Source organism: Neophocaena asiaeorientalis, unplaced genomic scaffold (genome assembly GCF_003031525.2).
Source record: "Neophocaena asiaeorientalis asiaeorientalis breed wild unplaced genomic scaffold, Neophocaena_asiaeorientalis_V1.1 scaffold418, whole genome shotgun sequence".
Classification (NCBI taxonomy): domain Eukaryota; kingdom Metazoa; phylum Chordata; class Mammalia; order Artiodactyla; family Phocoenidae; genus Neophocaena; species Neophocaena asiaeorientalis.
Genome location: NW_020175731.1, coordinates 3,463,481 through 3,487,173, shown reverse-complemented (window position 1 = coordinate 3,487,173; position 23,693 = coordinate 3,463,481). Strand labels below are relative to the sequence as shown.

The window sequence follows — 23,693 nt, the reverse complement described above, 5'->3', positions numbered from 1 at the left end:
GTATTTTTTTCCTCCGGGTTTTGTCATAGAAACGCTGACACACAACCTCCACATTGCAGCCGGCCCGGCGGGGACTGAGGGCTTTTGGGACCCTGCGGGAGCGCGGCGCGCACTCCGCGCTCCCCGGGAAACAGCTGGACGCGACCAAATCCCGGGTAGGGGCGGGGGGAGCGCGACGCTCCGCCCCGGCGCTCGGGTCCCTCCCTCCGCCCGGCTCTCCGCAGGCGCCCTCCCCTCGCCGGGGGCTGTGAGTTGCATTTGGTAAAACCCAGCCCCGGAATATGTGGATGTTTGGAGCGCAATGAAGTAGCCTTTGGAGAGGAGGGAAGGGGCCCGTCCGACAGCCACAGCGGCCAGAAAAGCGGCAGCGGCGGCGGCACCACCACCGCTCGCCCCCCAGCCGCCCGGCCCGCCAGGAGGCAGCGGCGGCTGCTGGCGGGGGCGGAGGCGGCGGCGGAGAGGCGAGGAGGAGCAGCGGGAGGAGCAAGAGCGCGCAGCCGGCGGGTCCACGCATCTCAGCACTTCCAGAGCAACTCCGGCGCCTTCCACACCCCTGCCCGGGGCTGGGGGCTCCGAGAGCGGCCGTGAAGCCAACCCTATCCTCCCTGCGAACCCTGCCCAGCCCTGCCCTGCGCCTCCCGGGCTCCGCTCCGCGCGGCGGGTTTCCCGCTCCTGCGCTCCGGGCGCGCCTCCCGGACGCCCGGGTCCCCGCAACCAAGACAAAGCCATGAAGCCGGGGCTGCTGGAAGTGATGAGGATGAACAGAATTTGCCGGATGGTGCTGGCCACTTGCTTGGGATCCTTTATCCTGGTTATCTTCTATTTCCAAAGTATGTTGCACCCAGGTAGGGGGCGCGTTAGCGTGGTTTTGTTGGCTATTTTCTGCTCTCTCGCGCTTTTGCTCCCTCGCTCGCTCCGCCTGGTTTCTGCCTCTTCCAACCTTACCTCTTCTCTATGGGCCACCTCGGGGTTCCTTGCTGACCGAGTCAGCCCGGATACCCGAGTCGGATGGAGAGGAGGAGGAATGTGCTCTCTCTTCTTCGTCCTCCCGGCTCCAGGCTGGAGGATGAGACCCGAGGGGCGGTAGTTTTGTTTTGTTTTGTTTTCTTCTTTGTGTCTCTTGTCTGTCTGTCTGCGAGGTAGCAGAGCAAGGTAGAGGTTGTGGGAAGCTGCTGAGGGTGGAGGGTCGGTTTGAAGAGAACGAAACTCCCTCCCGGCTTCTGCCGAGGTCCGAGGATGAAAGAGGCGCCGGGAGCCAGCCGCCCGGCGCCCCAGCGCGCTGCCTCTTCCTGGTTGGGGGGACCGGGGGCGAAGGGTGCGCGCCCCGGCGAGGTTGCCAGCCCCCGCCGCGAGCTGGGGAGCCCGGGGCTAGGCTCCCACGTGTCCGGGGCTCGGCACCGCGCTGAGCAGGTGTAGGGAGAGGTTGGGTGCCCGGCACTGCCCCTCCACCAGGCTGCGGATGGGGTCCGGCGCCAGCTGTTTGCCCCGGGGCTCGGCTCCGGCTCCGCCTTGACCTTGCGGCTTGTGCCCCGGGGCCTGCTCCCGCCCCGCAACCCGCTCCCGACCCTGTGCTGCGGGACTCAGAGCTCCTGGGTCGCGCGCGCCACCGCAGTTTGGGAGGAAACTTTGGTCGGGTCCTGGGCTGACCGTCAGGTTGCATCTCCCCCTCCTGCGTTCCGAGCATCCGGAGCCCAGCCGGGCCGTGTGGGAATGAGCCCCCTCCCCGCAGTCCCCGTTGGCTTAGACAAGTTCCACACCTGAAATCTGGATTCGGGGAGGGACAAGGCTTGCCCCTTTCGAGGGGCGCGAAGGAAAGTTTGAGACCTGGGGAGGGAGGGACGACCTCGACCGTGGCGGCTCCGGGTTCGCAGCTCCGCTCTGGAGCCCAACAGGTAAAACCTTACAAAGAAGCTTCCGGGGTAACGGGAGTCTCCCCGTGGAGCCATGGTCCTCCACCCCTAGCCCACAGCAGGCTCCCAGTGGGCCACATCGGCTCCCAGATCCATTTTTCACGCCTCCGAGTTGCCTTTCTCAGTATAGTCACAGCAGTAACTTGCTTTTATAATTGCAAGGAGGGAGGTGCAAACACATTTCCTTCCAGGGCTGTAGGGTTGGTGTTTTCTTTTTGCCTCCTGCATTCTTCTTTCAGTGTGTATCTAACCCAGACGCAGCCCCGAATTCCTCTAGCTTGCATTTGGATGACAGCATAAAGCTGTTCTTTCCGTCAAACAGGCAGGGCTGCCCGGTGCGGGATTCCTTGACAGCTCAGGGCAGAATGGCCCCTCTGCCCCTCTGGGCCTGGAGCAGTTGTTAAGGCGGCCACTTTGCCAAGAATATGGTCGTATGGCCTGGCACTACCACATGTAACCTCAGGACACCAAGCCAGCCTTGTAAAGGGTGGCTTTTGTTTGCAGCTGGGTATTTTTAGTTTCATGTCAGCAAACTACAGCGGTGTTTGTCTCCTCACCCAAACCGGTGGTTGTGAAACTTCTAAGGGAATTTAAAAATGGAGCTGGCTTGCCTGCCGGCCGCCAGGCGATGGTTGCGATGGGCAGGACCAGACAGACAGCGCCATCCCGGGCCAGACTCCCCCGGGGCGGGGCAGGGGGGTGGGGCTGGGGACTGGGTGGTGTACAAATACACTGGGGCTCCAGCAGTTTAAACAAAGGGCCGAATGATTTGGTCTAGACACTACAGATGTATTCAGGCCACTTAAAGTTTTGCCTGGACCGAACATGCCAGGTAATTCTCTGCAGCAATGCCTGGAACAGGGATGAATATTAGTCTCTGGCAGGAATGTACTTTAACTTCTCTGTACCTGTTAGTTGTCCGGTGAGATACTAACTAGAAAGACTACTACTATCCATGGTTTTCATGCATCCTGGGCTTTTCTTATCCTCTGTGAGAATTAGGAAATAACTGTCTAGCCGGAGATACCAGGAAGAAATTTCCAACTTGTAATTTGCACTTTGTGAAAATTTCCAGCTCCAGTTGGAACATTAAGTTGACTTGAAAGCAGTGGTTTTAGCTCCTTTCAGTCTGGCCTTTTGGAACCAGGGACAGAACCTTTTCCAAGGCTATGCTGATAAGGATCCTCTGTCTTTGATCCTCTGCTCTCAACCTTGGCTTCCCTTCCGGGTTCCACTTCCTCCCCAAAAAATAGCATTTGTTGATTATTTGTGTCTATATGAACATGTTCTTCTGATACTTTCCCCCAGTCCATAGCAGAGACTACTTTCAATACATTCTATTGAATGTAGAACTGCAGGTAATTCAATTGAAAGGTCTTCCTTATTCTTTTTTTCTTTTTTTTGGCCACGTGACAGGCCTGTGGGATCTTAGTTCCCCAACCAAGGAATCGAACCTGCGCCCCCTGCAGTGGAAGCGTGGAATCGTAACCACGGGACCGCCAGGGAAGTCCCGAAAGGTCTTCCTTATTTTGAATTACATATGGTTCCATGAAAACTCCATGTCAATGTCAATGGGACATAAAAATATGCTTTGAAATTCATATTAAACATTTACCCCCCCATTTTATTAAAATACACTGTTGATGACAGCTGATGCTATATCTTTTTCCTACCGCTTTGAATTTCCTTAAAAGTTAGCTAATCTTTGCTTCTCCGAAGGATTTAGGTAATGATAGCTGATCCTTTAGCCTGGCTCTGCAGTTTCCGTTTCTCCAGATCACCCAGGGAGAGGCAGAAGGGACCACAGCATGGCACAGATTGTGTTGCTAAAAATTTGGAGCCCTCTGGCAGGAGGGCTATTTCTATTTCTAACTGAAATAGAAAAGTAGTATTCAAAAAAGAAATGGATTCCTGGCTTCGTTGATGGCTAGAGAATACCTGGAATGTGTAAGGAGGGAGAGAAAGCATAAAAGGAGACAGCTGGCAGGGTGGTGCTGGCTGTCTCTCCCTCTGATTCTAATCTAGGGTTCATTGTCTTTTGTACTTTTCTTTTCTTTTCTTTTTTTTTTTTTTTGCGGTACGCCGGCCTGTCACCGCTGCGGCCTCTCCCACCCCGGAGCACAGGCTCCGGACGCGCAGGCTCAGCGGCCATGGCTCACGGGCCCAGCCGCTCCGCGGCATGTGGGATCTTCCCGGACAGGGGCACGAATCCGTGTCCCCTGCATCGGCAGGTGGACCCCCAACCGCTGTGCCATCAGGGAAGCCCCTGTACTTTTCTAATATATAAACTTGAGAAATTGATCTTTAATTTGGTTGGAGGGTTCAGCAGAAGTGGGCCTTGTCGGTAAAGGCAGTTTTCTTTAGAGCTTTGACACACTGAGTTAATAGTCTTAGGGCAGGGACTGGGTTTTAGGCCCCATTCTAACCCCAGTGTTTGGCACAGTGCCTGGTACGTAGTAGTTTCTCAATAAAATATTTGCTGGATGAATGCATGAAGTGGCTAGACTCTAGGAGACCTGCTTCTCCAGTTTCTGGGAAGGTTACATTAAACCTTGCCAAGAATACCTAGTCAGTAAGTCTGTCTCTCTAGGAGGGGTGTGGAACACAGGGGACAAGGTCTGGACACTTCTCTGCCCTCCTGGCCTCTGAGATCCCCCGAGTCATGGATCAGGTTTAAGCTCATCATGCACCAGACAGGAGCATTCCCCATGGCCTAGATTTGCTGCCCTGAAGTGTGAGGCAGTGAGACACTGCTTGGGTGTCCTGGGTACTGGGGAGGCTTGGCCTTATTTAGCCACTGACCTACAGAAACCCATCTGCAGGGGACACCTTCTGTGGGCGTGAACCGTTCCTGATGTTGGTGAGAATGGAGCTCCATGCCTGTGGTTTCTGCACAGGTTTGAGTCCATCAGCGATCATGTCCTGTGAAAGTGCCTCCTGAGCATTGACGTGGCTCGCATACCTGCCGAGACCGTACCTGCCCCAGATGGCTGGCCTCTGATGGAGCTGCGTCCGGCCAGGCAGAGCTGAGAGGCCGCCAGGCTGCATTTGTGAAGACAGATCCTCTGAACCTTCCTTCTATGTTACTCCGTAGGGTTATGGTTTTGTTTGAAAGCTCCTGTTCATAGGAGAGAAACCTGCGGAGAAAGCCTTTTTTTCTCTCTTGCTCTTCCTCTCTCTCTCTCTCTCTCTCTTTTTTTTCTTTTGCGATATGTTTACTTTCACTGTCGCCTGGGATTTCTTTGCCTTGCTTGAATGTATTGAAAGATTATACCCTTTATTTAAAGAGTTCTTGGGTTACCCCTTTGTAGTTCACTTGATTAGATTGGATGTGAAATGCTCTTGTGTTATAATTTTAATTTAATTATAAACGTAATATGTGCTCATTTGAGAAAATTTAGGAAGTACAGAAGAAAAACAATCATTCATTAATCTACGACCCAGAGGCAATGGGTACTTTTTTCTATATATTATAGAATATATATATAAAAAAAAATTTGAGATCACATCCTGGATTTTGTACCTTGTTTGACAGATAATATGTATTTTAGACAAATACATCATTATGGTCATTATGGTGACTAATTATTAAGTTTAAAGACAGAAAATTTAACCACAAACTTTTAAATTTATAGAGTTGCATATACCTCTCACCTTCCATCCCCACCCCTTTGCAGGATGTCAGTCTGGTATCATGCCTTTTTTTTTTTTTTTTTTCCCCCCTGCATGTATTTCATTTTAAAGAATCTTTTTGCTAGGGCTTCCCTGGTGGCACAGTGGCTGAGAGGCGGCCTGCCGATGCAGGGGACGTGGGTTTGTGCCCCGGTCCGGGAAGATCCCACATGCCGCGGAGCGGCTGGGCCCGTGAGCCATGGCCGCTGAGCCTACGCGTCCGGAGCCTGTGCTCCGCAACGGGAGAGGCCACAACAGTGAGAGGCCCGAGTACCGCAAAAAAAAAAAAAAAAAAAAAGAATCTTTTTGCTGATACATGAAATGAATTTGGAGTTATACCAGTTCATAGGGACTGTTCTTTTATATCTGACATCTTTATCCTTTGAAAAGATGTCAAGAAGGTCTCAAATATGACGCTGTTTTAAATCCTGGAAACAGCATTAAATGACTGAAAGATAAGATGTTTCTAGCATGGGGTCTCCCCTTGGTGGTTTAAATGTTTGCACCTCAATGGGGAGTTTCATAGTTGCACAAAGATAAGACAGATACACTTAGGCAGTTTCCTTCCACAGTAATAGCCGCTGTCCAGGAGTCCTCATTTCGTTGCCTCTGAAATAAAAGTGGTGATTGGGCACCAGAAGGAGAGCCGTTGGGGTATTTCTGATGGGTGAGGGGTGGGAGAATCCGCCCTCCAGCAGAGGCTGCTGTTTGTATTTATCTGGGTGAAGAGTCATTTTGCTTATGACGAGCTCTGTGGGCAACAGCCATTGAAAAACAGGAAATCAAAGGCTTACAAGCACGGGTACCACCCTTTCCCTTCTTAAATCCACCAAAAGGACAAAGCTCTTCTTAATCTGGGGACGGTGAGTGGAAAGACTTTCATGAAAGTCACGGCTGCTTGTAAGGTCAGAGTCTGAGACAAAGCAGAAGTTGTTTTACATACTCATTTTCACTTTTTAGTTTTTCTTCTCTTGACTTTTGAGACCCCATCTTTATCACAGGTGAAGAGGGAGGCAGTTCTGCGTCTGAGATCATTGAATAATCTGATCTGTCCATTAAAAATTCCTGGAATTTGTAATTTGATGCATCTCACACCAGATGTGATTGATCAGAAAGTGAGAGTAGAGTTGCCCTTTCTTTTCTTCTCTGTCTCCTCTACTCTGTGTGGGGTATTGCTCTAGGCACTGGGGATACAATGAAACATTATTTTTGCCCTCGTGAAACTTACATTCTAGTGGGATAGGCAGGCTTTAAGGAAATGCAGAAGTCACATAGGTGCCACGTCAGATGGTGTGAAGAGAGAAAAAGCAGGGGAGGTGAATGAGGGATGTGAGAGGCCAGGCTTGCAATTTAATACAGAGGTCGTTGCGGGATGTCGCTGACAAGAGGACTGGACCACAGAGACGGGGAGGAAGTGAAGGAGCTGGCCACGTGTCCACCCAGTCCCAGGCAGAAGGTTCCGGGCAGAGAGCAGCACAGGTCTGTTCCCTGCGGCAGAACCGTGCCTGACAGGCAACTCCGAGTGTCTGGAGCAGAGGGAGGAAGGAGCTAAGACTAGGAGGTGGAGAGAGACTGTGTGTGTGGGCCTTGGCCTTGGCCGTGACTGGGGACAGCATGGGAAGCCCTGGGAGAGTTTGGGCTGAGGATTCTTGGGGGAGGGGGCACAACAGGGGAGGACGAGCCGAGGCCTCTTGCGTGCGCTTCTGTGTTTATCTTCAGCAGCCCTTGGGTGCACTTGGGTGAAGTGGTTACCATGTAAACCCCACTTCCCCTCCACTCCCGCCCCCCAAACTAGACCACTCCTTTGTCAATTTTTTAAAGCAGTGACGTACAAATCAGAAAAAAAAAAAAAAAGATTTGACAGGAATTTTAACTGAGCTTGTGTTGGGAAATTCTTAAAATGTTCAGGGTGTGATTCACGGCTTTCGTAGTTAAGAACAACCATCAACAGCCCCTGACTTATGGAAGCACTCAGGAAAAGTAGAGATTGAATGGATTGATGATTTGGGAGCGAAAGACCCAGGTCCTAGTGTGGGCATTCCCCTCTCTGCCTAACCCTATGAATTATTATATTTTATCAATTCTGAAACACTCATTTTTCCCCCACGTTTTCCTTTTTATGAAATTTGATGTGCTGTAACTGATAGTATCTCAGTACTGTGCTGACCTTTAACGGAGAGCCTTTTATTTTCTCGGAGGAACATAAAGTGACAGTGTCTTACAGTTGATGGCTTCGGACCCACCTCTGTAAACTGTGAAAGTACTTTTTGTAAACCATGGTGCACTCCATAACCTCAGTAAGGTGATGAAAAATGGCACTCAGGCTGCAACTGAGGGCCTGGAGGTACCTGATAAGCCCTGATCACCTGCTTCATACAGGCTTTGCTGGCATGCAGGCCTCTGAGTCTTTTCTGCTGTGCTTGGGAAATTTGCACCTATTTTCAGAGCCTCAGGGCTTGCAGTTAGGATCTCTCTCTGGTTAACTGATGAGGTTGGTAAGAGTCAGGATGGGGACGCGGGGGAGTGAGTTATTTCACGTGGAGCTGAAACCTGGAAGTTCACAGAGAAATAGGCATCGTGACGTTTCTTGAGGAAAATGTCACCGATGTGGAATTTTACTTTCTTTCCAGGCCACTGAACTCCCATGGCCTTCGTCATTTCTCTTCTCTAGCCCTTTTAGAAATGGGTGGTAGTTGTTTGTTTACTTGTACATCTCCACATTTTGAGGAACGTCTACCAGGTTCCTCTTTATAGCCTCTAAGGTTGGCCCAGACGTGCTTAGGAAACATTTAAAGTGTAAATAAGTGATTGGCAAAGACGTCTCTTCTGCCCCCTTGCCCACCTCACCAATATGCATACGGCCCAGAGGGAAGAGCCAGGTTGGTTTGCTGTATCCAGATAGCTTCTGGTGTGATCTGTTTTATTTGTCTCCCAAACTTCTTTGCTCCTGGTTTGCTAGGATTCAGTCAGGCTTCGGGACGGGAACTGGAAAGTGGTCTAGGTATTTTAAGCAGAAAAGTATTTAATGGAGGGAATCTGGTCCTTACCAAATTGTTGGGAAGGCTGGAGACATAGGGCTGTCGGCTGGACCTCCGTGAATGAGTCTCAGCTAATCGTAACAGTATATGTAATAACATATGGGCAAACATATATTGGCATGGCTGCTCAAAAAAACTGACCTACTAAGTGTGCTACCACCTCTGAGACTGTCTCTGGAACTACTGAATCCAAGAACAAACTAACGACACTGAGAACCTGGGATCAGAGATCTCAATTCCAGAATCGGGATGCTTTCCCACTGCAGCCACCTCTCGACACCCGGAAGGCCAGAGAGTGGTCCCTTCCATGCTGTTGCAGAAAAAACCCTCACACCCCCATCACCGGGAGGGTGGAAACAACCCAAAAGGCAGGAAGGTGGCCTCTTACTCATGGCCTCTTTCTAAATCTGAAGTGAGTGCTTCTATCTGGGGGAGTCAAACTCACATTCAGAACCCTAGCTTCAAGGAAGCCTGGGATACACAGCTTTTAAATCAATCGCCTCTGCGGTATAGAAAGACCTTCTGGAAGAGGGTGGAATGGATGGTGAGCTGACATCCAGAGTACTCACCACACCCTATCGGTAAAACGTATGTGAGCAGCCATCCCCCACATATTTTGTTTATAGCAAGCGTATACATATCACTCCCATTATCTAAATAGGTAGGATAAGGATATTTCTAAGTTTCTAACAATAGTGATCGTAAATCCACATGTTCATCACCATCTGGGAAATTCTGTTATCTAACTCCCAGTCAACTCTCATCCTTTTTCTTTCTTTCTTTTTTTTTTTTGCGGTATGCGGGCCTCTCACTGTTGTGGTCTCTCCCGTTGCGGAGCACAGGCTCCGGACGCGCAGGCTCAGCGGCCATGGCTCACGGGCCCAGCCGCTCCACACCATGTGGGATCTTCCCGGACCGGGGCACGAACCCACGTCCCCTGCATCGGCAGGTGGACTCTCAGCCACTGCGCCACCAGGGAAGCCCTCTTATCCTTTTTGCCTTGTGATATGGTATACAAGACTCTGGGAGAGAGAGGAATGCCATTTTCCTGTGTATGTGCGTTATGAGTATTATCTCCAAGCTGTAGTTTCTTTCTTTTCTTTTTTTTTTTTTTAATTTGGCCACACCGAGTGGCTTGCGGGATCTTAGTTCCTTGATCAGGGATTGAACCTGCGCCCCGGCAGTGAAAGCACCGTGTCCTAACCACTGGACTGCCAGGGAACGCCCTCCAGGCTGTAGTTTCTTGACTGGGATCTCTTTAAGCCTCTATTCCGTTTTATGAGGATTAGTTTAGGTGAAAGTAGATAATATAATCTGTAAATCTACTTATGATTCAGTTGTAAATGGTGATCCATCAAAATATGCTGAGAGCAGTGGGAGGACTGAGTTCCTTTGTCCTTCTTCCTTCTCCCTCCTCCGGATGCCTGAGTTTCATAAATGGCATGTAACTTGGTATGACAGGTGAGATGGGGGTGTTTGTTTCGATTAATATTTAACATGAATTCACATTTTTAACATTAAATTTCTTTTTCTAGAGTCAATGAAAATGGAAGGCCTGATGTTTCCTTCCCAGGCGCCTTTGTGCTAGATCAAATGTCCCCTGGACTTTGGGACCCCAGGTGCAAACTGGTCTTGAATATAGTTGCTGATTGTCAGACCTGCCACAGTCAAGTCTGGGTAATACAGTGTTCACCCGGAGCTCGTTCTGGCAGTGGTGAGTCCGAGTTCGGCTTTGGGTACATAGTATGGGCAGGAATGATATTTCCAGTATCACTGGAGTTCAGGTCCCACTCAGATAGGTATGGATAGAAATAAAGAAACTCGGTGATGTAAGCGTTGAAATCCTGATCAGTCTCTGGCTTGAGCGCTTATCTTAAAAGCCTTGTGAAAAAAACCCCACAAAGGCAACGCCAGTGCAGTAGGCTGGTGGATGGGTTTCTGTTAGAAACTCTTAACTTCACGGGATCCCAGAAGAGGGAAAACACAAAGGCCCCTCTAAGGTAGTGTTGGAACACTTTACATTCCTTAACGGTTGACGTGTTTTACCTTCAATACTGTTGTTCATGATTGTTCACTATGGTGAAAAAAAGCACAGAATTTGCAGCCCAGGACCAGCGTTCAGGCCCTGGCTCTCCACTGTATCCATTCGACATCACTCAAGATATTTTTGTTGAATGCTTGTTAAGAGTTAGGCTCTGTGCTCAGTGCTGGAGATACAGCAGGGACCCGAACAGACATGGTTCACGTCCTCATGGTACCTTCAATGGACGGAGACGTAAACAAATGCATGTTTAAACCATAGAGTATGTTTGATGGTGACAAGTGCTGCAGAGAAAAAATAAAGCCGGGAAGGAGGATGTGAAATGGAAGCAGTGAGGGGACTGCACTTTTAAATGGAGTGGTCAGGGGAGGCTCCCTGAGAAGGGGGTTTTAAGAATGAAGGAGACGAGGGTATAAGGGGGATGGGCTGACAAAGAAATTCAGATATCTATTGGGTATTATTTCCTGGAGGCTGACGTGGGTCAGGTGCTTAACATGTGTTATTCCTTACAGGAATCTTACAAGGTTCACCTATTATAATCACCGTTTTACAAGGCGAGGTGGGGAGACTGAGGTCACACAGAGAGGAACTGATGACACGAGAGTTAAACCATGGCTGTCTGACTGTTGCTGTGAAGGTCTAGTAGGGGCTCTCAGTTGGGGGCTCCCCTCTGGCCCCCACATTTGGAAATGTGTCTCACCGTGCTTGTTTGTCCCAAGGATTGAGGACATCCATTTAGTGGGCAGGGCCAAGGGATGCTAGACATCTCGCACAGGGTGGGATCTTTGTGCCCATCAGATAGATAGTCATCCTAACCAAGGGCCAATGATACTCCTCCTGGAGAAATACCTCAAGACCCTACATGCTTCAGCGACATCTGGTGTAGTACCTGGCCACACTCGATGACTTGGGAGGGTGCCTGGCTCATTGTAGGGGCTTAATAATTGATTGGATATGAGTCACAAACGCAAGAGATTTGCTCTCCTCGTTTGCCAAGGGAAGGTAGTAATATTATCTCTCTTCCGCGGTGGTGGTGAGGATTAAATGAGAAATGAGATGTGAAAATACATTGAAAATGGACGCAAAACCAGTGTATGCATGTTGTTAAAATAAATGCACTGTGTTTCCTCATTCTAAGATTTTAATCTTTGTGTTGACAACAGCGCTGTTGTGTTTCATTCTGCTGGAATCCCGAGCAAATGTTTTAATGTTTGTCCGTTTCGTAGGTGTGACCTACCCTGTGAGGTTTACCAAAAGGGTCCTCCGTCTAGGCTCCTATGATGTCGTCTTTCTGGAAGCCCTGACCCTCCGTCTGCTGTGCTGTCGCACCTCCCATGCCAAGGCCAAAGCTTAGCTGTGCCTCTGTGTAGTGTTTTGCAAAAGCTGAGTTTATCTGGTGAAAAATCAGCTTGCAGTTCCATGCTGAATGCAAAGGCCATAGCTTCCCCCCCACCCCCAATTATGCACATAAATTACCCCTCAGGTTCCCGTTAGCTTTAAGAAGTGGCACTTGAAAAAATACAACACAGGGCACCCGTCAGTGCCATTTCTGCAGCGGAACTCAGAGGAGGATGAAAGTCGTTTCCGAAGAATAGCTATTGAGGAATGGCAGCCCTTACAGGAGCCGTGGTTGGGTGCATCGCACAGGCCGGGACCGACTGGCTTTGGTCTCCACATTTGAGCCTGTGGTATGCGGACGAGGACTTTCTGAGTTCTTCTTGCACAGGGGCCAGTCACCGCCCCCCCCCTTAACTGCAGGCCTGGTGGGGCTTCCTCTGCTGGCTGGCACTCGTAGCAGGGGCAGAGGCCCATTTCTGCCCGTCATCACCAGAGCAGGTACTGAAATTTAGTCGAAAGACTGTAATCCTGATTTGCGTGAGGCCCAGGGTTCTTCATCCTGAGACACAGGGCCTATCTTATGCTCTTCCGCTCCACCTCTGGCCCCTCAGACCGTTCCTGCTGGGCTTAGGGAGGGTAGGCGTCTGTCAGTGCTCCCAGTTCTTTATAAGAACTTTTATCTTTTTTTTTTTTTTTTTTGCGGTATGCGGGCCTCTCACCGTTTTGGCCTCTCCCGCCGCGGAGCACAGGCTCCGGATGCGCAGGCTCAGCGGCCATGGCTCACGGGCCCAGCCGCTCCGCGGCATGTGGGATCCTCCCGGACTGGGGCACGAACCCGTGTCCCCTGCGTCGGCAGGCAGACCCCCAACCACTGAGCCACCAGGGAAGCCCCGAACTTTATCTTTTTAAGCACGTGGCGCTCTGGATGAACTTCCCACCTCATCTAACTGATTTAGACCAGTGGTTCTCAACCGGAGACAGTTTTGCTCCCTTCTCCTCCCCAGTGCAGGGACATTCGGCAGTGTCTGGAGACAATTTGGTTGTCACAGCTGGGGAGGTGGGTCCTACTGGCATCTAGTGGGTAGAGGCCAGGGATGCTGCTAAACATCCTATAACACACAGCACAGCCTCCCACAAGGAATACTCCAGCCCAGAATATCAGTAGTTGGGAAATCCTTATTTAGATTCCATATGTTGCGATGCTTTACTAAAAATAACACTAATGAGATGATCACTTAGTGATACTATGTATCAGACAGTATGCCAACTGCTGTACTTGGATAATCACATTTACTCTTCACCACAACCTGGTGAGATGGGCGTTTACCAATCCCATTGTACAGATGAGGAAACTGAGGCTTTGAGAGGTTAAGAAGCTTGCCTGAGGTCATAGAGCTGGAAAGTTGGGACAAGATCCTGGCTTAGGTCTAACTGACACTGGAGACTATTCTCTTCACCTCACCAGTGTATCTCATCTACATGTTCTTGGTTTTAGCTAATTAGGTCAAGAAGTAATTATTTTATAAGGGCCTTAAGCACAGCTGTAGATTCTCTGTGGGGCATTTAGTGATAGCCCCTTTTCTTCTTACCTACACTCTATTCTGGGTGAACACATCCCCTCTTGGGGCCAGTGCTGTCACCTGTGTTCAGATGACGCTCACCTCTCTTCAACTTGGTTGCGTCTTGAGGTAAAATTCCAGTTCATATGTTACCTCCTGTGTGAAACCAACATCCATCTCCTCTTGGCCAGGTAAGCAGATGGGTGTCCTTCCCCTGTGTCCCAGGGTAGTACTTCCTATGTGCACACCTCTGTCACTGGTATATTGGCCTGTCAAGGGCAGGCCGTGTCTTGTGTGTCACAGTATCCCAGCACCTAGAAGAGAGCCTGGTAATAGTAGTTGTCTTACTCTGTTTGGGCTGCTGCAACAAAATCCCACTGACTGGGTGGCTTATAAACAACAGACATTTGACCTCTCATTGTATCTCCACAGGGTGGAAGCGGTGAGGGAGCAGTCTGGGGACTCTTTTTGAAGGGCACTAATCCCATTCATGAGAGCTCTGCCCTCATGACCTAACCACCTCCTAAAGGCCACACCTCCTGATACTATCACCTTGGGCATTAGGTTTTCACAGTATGAATTTTGGGGGGACACAAACATTTAGACCATAGCAGTAGTCACTTAGTGAATATTGATTGAAAGGACGAATACATTGATAGGAATTGGTGGCCAAGAAGAAAATCCTTCATTGGGACGGCAGGTATGGAATTTTCAGCAATTTCACTGCTGATTTGATTTCCACTTTGATTCTACAATGAGCTGCCAGGTAAGAGAGCAAAGAGCAAATCACTTAACACCCTGGTTAGATGTAGACACAGCCAAAAAGTGAACAGTTCTCAAAGCTACGGTTATTATAACGCTGTAAGCAGTGTGTGCCGGGATCTGCAGATTCAGCTTGGAGTACCCTGCTAGCGCAGCGCTGCCCAATAGAAGATGCTGTTAGCTGCATATGTCACTCTAAACTTTCTAGTAGTTGCATTAAAAAGGTAAGAAGTAACAGGTGAAATTAATATCCAAGGTAGTACTGGGACTTCCCTGGTGGCTCAGTGGTTAGGAATCTGCCCGCCAATGCAGTGGACACTGGATCGATCGCTGGTCTGGGAAGATCCCACGTGCTGCGGAGCAACCAAGCCCGCGCACCATGACTGCTGAGCCTGTGCTCTAGAGCCCATGCTCCGCAGCAAGAGAAGCCGGTGCAATGAGAAGCCACCGCAACGAGAAGCCCACACACCGCAATGAAGAGTAGCCCCTGCTCGCCGCAACTAGAGAGAGCCCGCACACAGCAATGAAGACCCAACGCAGCCATAAACAAACAAACAAACAAAGTAGTATCATTTTAAGAGGCGATACATGTTAAAAATTATTGAGATACTTTGCATTTCTTTTTTTGTACCAAGTCTTGAGAAACTCAGTGTGTATTTTACATTTACAGCACATCTCAGTTCAGATTCACCACATTTCAAGTGCTCCATACTGAATAATGCAGCTCTGAAGTGTTGGAGAACTTTCTATGCATTGGATTTAAGTTTTTTTGTTTACTTTTTTCTCTTTTTTTTGCCCCTTCCCTCCTCTTTTAAGGGGATGTTTTCCTTCCTGGGTTTAAGCTGTACCCTTTGGGAAGACTATTGATTCTCTTAGGACTCTAGGTGTTAAATAAGAGAAATATGTTGTGGAGTGGCATATGTATAGCTGAAGTAATTTCAGGCCTCTAAGGCATCTTCAAAGTCTTGTTAGCTAATCAGTGGGTTCTAAAGCAGACGTTTGCATGCAGAGACTGGCCCAAGGAAGAATCATTCTATCGGGGTGGACAGAAGCACACATGATTAACTGTCTAATGGGGCCAAATGTGATTGGGGTTACAAAGAGAGAGAGAAACAGCTAAGGAAGGGAGGGGTGATTGATTTAGAGAGGGGTGTTGAGGAAGACTTCACAGGAGAGGTGATGTTTTTGCACTGGACCCTGAAGGATGGATGAGTGGAGATTTGCTGGGGGGATTTAAGAGGAGAGAACAGACACTTCAGGTGAGGGTACCTGCCAGAACCAGGGTGAGGTGGGAAGGAGAGCCATGTCTGGGGACACAAGAAGCTCCAGGCTGGAGAGGTGGGTCGGCCACCAACCTGGAGGGCTCTGAAGGTTCTGAAATTTGAATTTTATTCTTGGGAACCAGGAGCTATAGAAGGTTTAGGGTCTCCTGTTTTTCAGATGATGAAATTTAAGTTCAATTGAATGAAACTCTCTTCTTTGAAGAAATGTCTGGTGAGGTCTTCCGCCCGTTTTTCGATTGGGTTGTTTGAATGAAGCTCTCTTGTTTCATTAGAAGGGCAGAGGTTTTCAACTCACTTTCTCAAAATGAACTTGGAGCCATTTTGAAAGAGTTTCTATTATTATTATTTAATGGGGGAGGGGTGGAAGAAGATTATTCATGAATGTCTAAAGTGCAAAATAAGTAATAGCTTAAAAGCGCTCTGGGACGGGATTGAAAACTCCACTGTTTGCATTGCTCCTGCCGAAATCAGAGGCCATGGAGGAGGTTACGTTTCAGTCTCAGTTAGTTGCAGTCTCAGTTAGTTGCTAATGGTGCCCTCAGTTCACCCTGGGAGGGCCCTGGGAGAAGTGGCAGGAGAAAGGGAAAGTGTGTAAATAGTTGCGGGGCGGAGAATTTCTTGCTTCAGTGTGGGCTCTTGGGTCTGTCTGGGGTCGTCAGGTTGCGGCTGTGGGCTGCCCTGGAGATGAGCAGTGTAGGCTGGACCAAAGTCAGACCCTTCCTCCTGGGAACCAAGACCCCAGGCTTTAAGGCCCCGTAGAGACCCGCCCTGTGCGCTGTGTGTGGGGTCTGATCTCTTTGTCTCCCTGAAAGATGCTGCCCTGTGTAATCTTCATATCAAAAGGCTGCCTCTTTTGAGTCCCCACTCCTGGACTGTGGGAGAGAGGATGGGTTAACTGTAGAGCTCTTGCACCACAGAGGAAGCCATCTCTCGCTTTCAGAATCACTTCTGGGGGTCATTGTGCTTGGTAGAAAACTGAGGGCCCCCTTCATTTTCTCTGCTAGCCAGTGGCACTTGACATCCATTGGTAAATATCCTCAGAGCTGGTTTCCTCATTGCGGTATCTCATCACCTTTGATCTCCTTTTTTTCCCCGTAAAATAACAACCCACAGGGAGAACTCTCCCAAATGCTTAATTAAAAAAAAAAAAAAAAGGAAGAGAAAGCAAGACAATGTCATTACAGAGGTGCAGCCCTTTTTTAATGGGGCGTGTGGCTGTGTAAGCTACCGTGGTTTTGGGATTTACACTTGCAGACTTGTAAGGATTTAGGGATTAGGGATTGGAAGGTCTAATTAAGACAGTACTTATTATTGGGAGTCTATGCCAAAGTACTGGAATGGAGATTATTTTGAAAATGGAAGAGGTAGGTTGTGAATCCTTTAAGAAGCGCCAAGGTTTTACGGTATGTAGGGCTCTCTGTATAATTTTGCTGTTCAAAAATAGAAATACAGGTTTGAAATCAGAAACTGAACAGGCAATTTTTTAGTCACCTGTGATAAAACAGCTTTTACTGGGAGAGTGTGGGCCATCCTATGAAAGACAATTATGTGCTTAAAAATATTAAGTAGTAATGGTGGCCTTGCCCATTTTAGGATAATCCATTTAATTCAGGAGGGGAGGGGTTCAGGGTTCTTTTCTACAGGATTCTGGAAAGAATTCTTTTGAGGCTTGTGCAGACGTTTGTTTCCTGTGTCTGTAAAAGCAAATTGAGAATTCAAAAATAAATATAGGTCCGATAGCAAGTGCCTTCCTGAAAGTGGGATTCAAGCAACGCGAAGGATGTTGTCATTGGAAAGTCACAGCGGCATTCCTCCTTTATTTTCATAGGAAATAAAAGAGTCATGAATTCAGAGCACTGAGTTCTCAGCATGTAAGCCTTGGCTGCCATAGCTGAGGGTTTGATTTGTTCTAAAACAAGGGTAACCCTGACAGTAAGAGGAGGTGCAGTTAAGTAGAAAGGGCACTGGGTGAGGGGTCAGGAAACAGGGCTTCTGGTCCTGGTCTTCCACTCCCTTCTGGGGACCCTCTCACCTGTTACTAACGGATGTCAACGTTCGCAGTTTTTAAACTGCCGCTTCAACCCCAGAGGGTCCAGAGCAGATAACTTAATGTCAAGGAGGGTTCCAGAACCCCACCCTCCTCAGAGTGGCTCTGTGCCTGTTTTATATTTTAGGGTTCTGAGTAAAATTTTGTTAGAAGAAAGTGTTTCAAGGCTAAAACCATCAACAGCTTTGCAGTTGACTGCTGAGACTATTCCTAAGACTGTTTCTCCCAACTCAGATTTTATTGTGTTAGCAGTTCTCAAAATTGATACGCATTTACAGTTAAATCTCAGTTGAAGTGAATAATTACTGTTAATCCAGTGTGAACAGGCTGACATCTCTCCACCCCTCCATCCTTCGCTCAAACATTTATTGACCAAACATTCATCTGACTACAGAGACAAATCTAAATAAGACTCAGTTCCTGCATTCAGATGACTTGCGATTTAGCGAGTGGTGACAGACCCATAATTGTGAGCTGTAAAGCTTTGTAATAACGGCTCTGGGCCTCTAGGAAAAGAGGAGTAATTAGTTTAGAGGAGGTCAGGGAACTTCACAGAGGAAGAACATTTGAGCTGGACTGCAGTCGTTCATTCAGTTATTCAACAAGCATTTATTGAATGCCTTCCATGTGTGCCAGGACCCTACCAAGTGCTAAGGAAACAGCCGGGGACGAAACAGACAAGATCCCTGTCTCAATGGAGCTGACATTTATTTCTTGGCCTACAATCTATCAAGTGGCGAGGTTGGCGACACCTCTGGCTCCTTTCCATCATCACCCCACCCCTGCCCTGCAATATCAAAGTAAAGCAATGGTTTGTGTGTGTATATATATATTTCTTTTTTTCAGATTATAAACTTAATTCAGGCATATTATGGAGAATTTTGAAAAAATGAAACCCACTTCCAAAAATGTCACCCCCGATCCTACCGCCCAGGAAGGATCTCTGTTAACCTGTAGTGTGTTTTTCTGTGCGTCCATACAAATGCGTGTATTTATGCATCTATACAAATATATGTATTCGTATAGATGCATAGAAATGATCATGCATATATTACAGTGTGCCTTGCTTTTGCTGCTTTGTACTGAATCATAGGCATTTTTCTCATGTCATCCAATTTTCTTTGAAAACACTGTAATATTCCATCATATGGATGTCATAATATTCCATTGTATGGATATGTCATCATATGGATATAATTTAGTCATTCTCTTTTGTTGAACATTTTTGAAAATGCCACAGTTAATGCCACAATTAAAAAATTGCCACAGTACACCTTTCTGTACCTAAACCTTTGTCTGAGTTTCTTAATGCCTCTTTGAAATAAATTTTCAGAAGGGGAACGCACAGGTTATAAACTATCGAAGGCTCTTGATTGGTGTGGCCAGAGGGTTATCTAGATGGTTGTATCTATTTATGCTCCGACTGCAGTGCATGACAGTGTCGGTCGTACTGATGGCAGCCAGTTTGATTTGACTGCCGTCCAGATTCCTAACGGAACCTCCCTCAAACTCAGCATGGATGGTCTTGTTTAGTTTTTGGTCCATACCAGATAACAGGCTTCCAGAGAGCACCAGGTGAGTCCCCAGTGCCTGCCCTGTCACAGACTTGCAATAAAATGAAGGTTTGTTGAATACATGCTTTTGTGTCTGAACGAGTGAGCCACAAAGGGTAGGAGGGAAGTTTCACTTGACAACTGGGAAGAGAAGAGAACTCCCGTCCTTGTCCCAAAGCACCTTATCAGTGGACTTTCAGGAAGAGGGAAACCCATCAATACACAAGTGCTTATCTGAAAACCACCTCCACAATCTCCATGCGTGTCCGAAAGGCCTGTAGATCATCCACAGGGTTGAAATTCACTTAAAAGATATGTGTTGACTGCTGACTCCTTGGGCGTCCTTTATCTTTGTTAAATCACTTAGTCATCTCAACAAGCTGGTGAAGGTAGCACTCACTTTTAGATGGGACTCAGAGAAGTTCTGTAATTAACTAAAGGTAACACAGCACTATGGTCTAAATATTTGTGTCCTCTCAAAATTCGTATGTTGAAATCCTAACTCCCAGAGGTGATAGTATCAGGAGGAGGGAACTTGGGAGGTGCTTGGGTCATGAGGATGGAGCCCTCAGGAATGGGATTAGTGCCTTAGAGGCTCCAGTGGGCTCCCAGCCCCTTCCACCGGGTAAGGGCACAGAGAGAAGGTGCCTGCTATGAAGCAGGGAGATCATGCTGGCACCCTGATCTTGGATTTCCAGCCTTCAGAACCGTGCAAAATTGATTTTCTGTTGTTTATAAGCCCCCCAGTCTGCGGGATTTTGTTGCGGCTGCCCGAAGACACACAGCTGGTAAGTGGTAGAGCTGGGATTCCCAGGTCTGTTGGACTTCAGATGCTCTTAACTTCTGTGTGCAAACATGGGCTAGTGTCTGTGTGAAAACCTCCTTTCTGTGATTGAGGAGGAAAAATGGATAGCAGGGTGATCCCTGAGCTGGAAGGAAAACGGACAACTGCTCAATGGTTGATAAGACATAATAATAGCTCTAGGAGGCATTGTGCACTCAATGGTCCTCAACCAACGTGAAGAAGGAATTCAGATGAGAGGGTGTTTGTGTAGTGACCAGGACCTAGGTATCGTGGCACCGTGGAGCCATTCTTTACACGCCTTGCGCCATTCCCAGAAGGGTGACAGCAGTGCCCTGAGAAGGAAGCCTCTTCCAGGGAAGCTGTGCCTTGATACTCTCAGGGCTGGGGGAACAGGCTCCCCTAAACAGGAAGCAGGAGTAGAGGGGGTGGGGAGAGAAAACCAAAACCAAACCCAGCTCATGACTATGTCTTTCCTTTTGCAAAAGTGAAAGAGACACACACACACATACCAGATGGGGGTTTCCTGTGTGCTGTCTGCATTGCCTCTGCCTTCAAAGGGGAGGCCTGGATATATTTAATCATTCTCTTTTTTTGGGTATTTTAAAACAAAGGTTTTCCCTTTAAAAAAAAGCCACAATAAACATTTTTATACATTCATCTTTGTATTATTTCTTTGAAACAAGAATGGAAAGTAACTTATTCTTGATATTAGAGTGAGACTGGATATAAGCCACCCTGGTGGTAGCAGCAAGGGGTGTTTTAGGGCAAACTGTAGCCACCCCCATAATTTCCACCAGGCTGCACTGGATCGCCCCAAAATACACACTAAGGAAAAATGCAATGTCTGCTACGCAGATGTAATGCCTGGCACCTCTCTTCCTCGAGACAGTCTCCCCAAAGGCTTTTCATCTCTGAACTCTGGAGTCGTCACCGTCCCCCTTCCCATATTCTTTTTACACACACCCTGACTTTCCATCAGCCTAGCGCTGTGGTAGAAGTGGATGATGGGGAAGTGAGATGAGTCTAAAATAGCTGGCTATTAGGTTTCCTGTTTAATAGGATGTGGTCAATTAACTTCGGTTATATGTGTGTCTAGTTGAGGCCCTCCTGCAACAGTGGGTGTACAGAGGGCCTCGGAGCGTCCTGCCTGGGCTGAAAGCAATTTAAGAAGCACAGGGGCCCAGTAGCCACCTTGAGAAAAGCCACTGTGATTTAGCTCTTTGGGAAATGAAGGCGATGTTCCCTGTAGCTGTCAGCAGTAGCCCGCAATTTCAAGAGCTCCAGGAGGTGGCTGGAATCATCTAGTCTCTGGTCGTTTTGGGGCTGTTGACATGGTCTGGTTCCTAACGCACAGTGGGAGAGGCCGTGAACTGGACCCTCTGTTTCAGGAGGTTATTGGAGGGAGGTCTTTTTCAAACTGTAAACGACCACATGGAGGGGGGAGGGTGAGTGCCTGGGGGTGAGGAATGTTCAAGGGCCAGTTTCAGAAAAGTTACCTGTCTTTATGGCATTTCCAAACTTGCCTCGGATGTCTCAGGAAGTCTTAGGGGATTGGTCAGGAGTCTTTTTTTTTTTTAATTTTTATTGAAATATAGTTGATTTACAGTGTTGTGTTAGTTTCAGGTGTACAGCAAAGTGATTCAGTTATACATGTATATATATATATTCTTTATATATATGATACATATATATTCCTTTTAGCATTCTCTTCCATTATAGGTTATTACAAGATATTGAGTAGAGTTCCCTGTGCTACACAGTAGGTCCTTGTTGTTCATCTATTTTATATTCAGTAACGTGTATATTTTAATCCCAAACTCCTAATTTATCCCCCCCGCCCTTTCCCCTTTGGTAACTGCAAATTTGTTTTCTATGTCTGTGAGTCTATTTCTGTTTTGTAAATAAGTTCATTTATATCGTTTTTTTAGATTCCACATAAGCAATATCATACGATATTTGTCTTTCTTTGTCTGACTTACTTCACTTAGTATGATCTTCTCTAGGTCCATCCATGTTGCTGCAGATTTTTTTTATGCCTGAGTAATACTCCATTGTGTGTATATATATATATATATATATATATATATGGGTCAGGAGTCTTTTAGATGCAAATCTTCCTTCTCCTAACCCCAGTCAAATTGGTTCAACAAAGCCAAAAAGAGACTTTGTTTTGGCTCAGGTGTTTTGGCTCAGGGAACTGAGCGTCAGTAGGGCAGGATTCAGGGACTCTAGGATCTGGTCTTTTATGCCTTATCTCTGCTTGTGGTGGCAGGATAGCTGTCTGCACTTCCAGCCTCCATCCCATCCTCTCAGCAATCCCAGTACAAAGAAAGGGTACTTCTCTTTCCCACTAGTTTCCACAGAAGTCCTGGAATAGAAATTCCATGAGGGCAAGGATTTTTTTAAAAAATAAATTTATTTATTTGTTTGTTTATTTTTGGCTGTGTTGGGTCTTCGTTGCTGCACGCGGGCTTTCTCTAGTTGCGGCGAGTGGGGGCTACTCTTCCTTGAGGTGCGCTGGCTTCTCATTGCGGTGGCTTCTCTTGTTGTGGAGCATGGGCTCTAGGTGCACGGGCTTCAGTAGTTCTGGCACACGGGCTCAGTAATTGTGGCTCACGGGCTCTAGAGCGCAGGCTCAGTAGTTGTGGCACACGAGCCTAGTTGCTCCATGGCATGTGGATGTTCCCGGACTAGGACTCGATCCCATGTCCCCTGCGTTGGCAGGCAGGTTCTTAACCACTGCGCCACCAGGGAAGTCCAGGGATTTTTATATTTTGTTTACTGTCACGTCCCCAGCTCCTAGAACAATGCTCGGCTTAATATGTGTTCAATGAATAAATCTCTTTGGTGTTGCTGGGGTCAGATGTCTAGTCCCAGAGTTGGGCTGGGAGTGGGGGAGGATGGATCCCAAAGCAAACTGGGGGTGCTGATTCCCAAGATGGGGCATTGGATGCTAGACAGAAATCACCCAGCGTTTGAGTTGAGCTGTACCAATGCTATCAGGCCCATATGAGAGCACTGGGGGAGCCACCTAGCAAAACCAAGATGACTGCTGAGTATAAGCGTAATAACCGGGCCAGCAGGAATTCTAGCCAGATCCTGGAATCTTCTAACTTCAGGATGCCCTGATGGAAGAGATCTTGCAACTGAAATAAGAGGCTTGGAATTGGCCGTTGAAACCTTCTTGAGGGTTTCCATGGCCACTGGGGACTCCGCCCTTTCTGGCCTTCACCTCACCCCAGAGGGTGGATGCAGCACATCTAACACCCAGGGTCGTTCGGCTTCTGTGCAGCTGTGACAACAGTAAAATGACTGAGTTTCCACTTTCCCTGCAAAGGGCAGACCGACACAGGCTCTTCTTCACGTTCCCATCCACTGTCAGACTTGGGAGCTGGGTCACGGGGAGCCTTGAATTCAGATCCAGAGGTTGGTCGTTAATGTTGCACAGCGGTTTTCTGATCAGCGGGGCTCATCGTAGCGCGTGAGCTGAAAATGGAAACAGTGGGAAAATGAAAAGGCCTCTGACCGCAGACTTCCTGCTGGCCGCCTTCCTCCTCCACTCGGGGCGCTCCTTGGGTTGTAATTACCGACACGCCGTTTTTAGGTGGCGCGGCGATCTAAGGTGAATTGGGGCTTTGCACAGCTTGCCTTGGTTTAAAGCTGGAGCTTAAATGATCACGCAGCT

The 23,693-nt window shown here is 48.0% G+C and overlaps 1 protein-coding gene across 10 annotated transcripts in view; it reads left to right on the top strand.

The window, feature by feature from the left end:
• The first annotated feature begins 244 nt into the window (after nucleotides 1-244).
• The window catches only part of CHST11 (carbohydrate sulfotransferase 11), a 280,883-nt gene continuing 257,434 nt past the window's right edge, over nucleotides 245-23,693 (top strand). For 2 of the 10 annotated variants that reach the window (XM_024732140.1, XM_024732141.1), the window contains exons 1-2: nucleotides 6,457-7,061; nucleotides 10,156-10,334. In XM_024732140.1, coding sequence (XP_024587908.1) covers nucleotides 6,955-7,061; nucleotides 10,156-10,334 — 286 coding nt within the window. In that variant the 5' untranslated portion in view covers nucleotides 6,457-6,954. The other 8 variants (XM_024732148.1, XM_024732150.1, XM_024732142.1 and 5 more) reach the window with 7 other exon arrangements.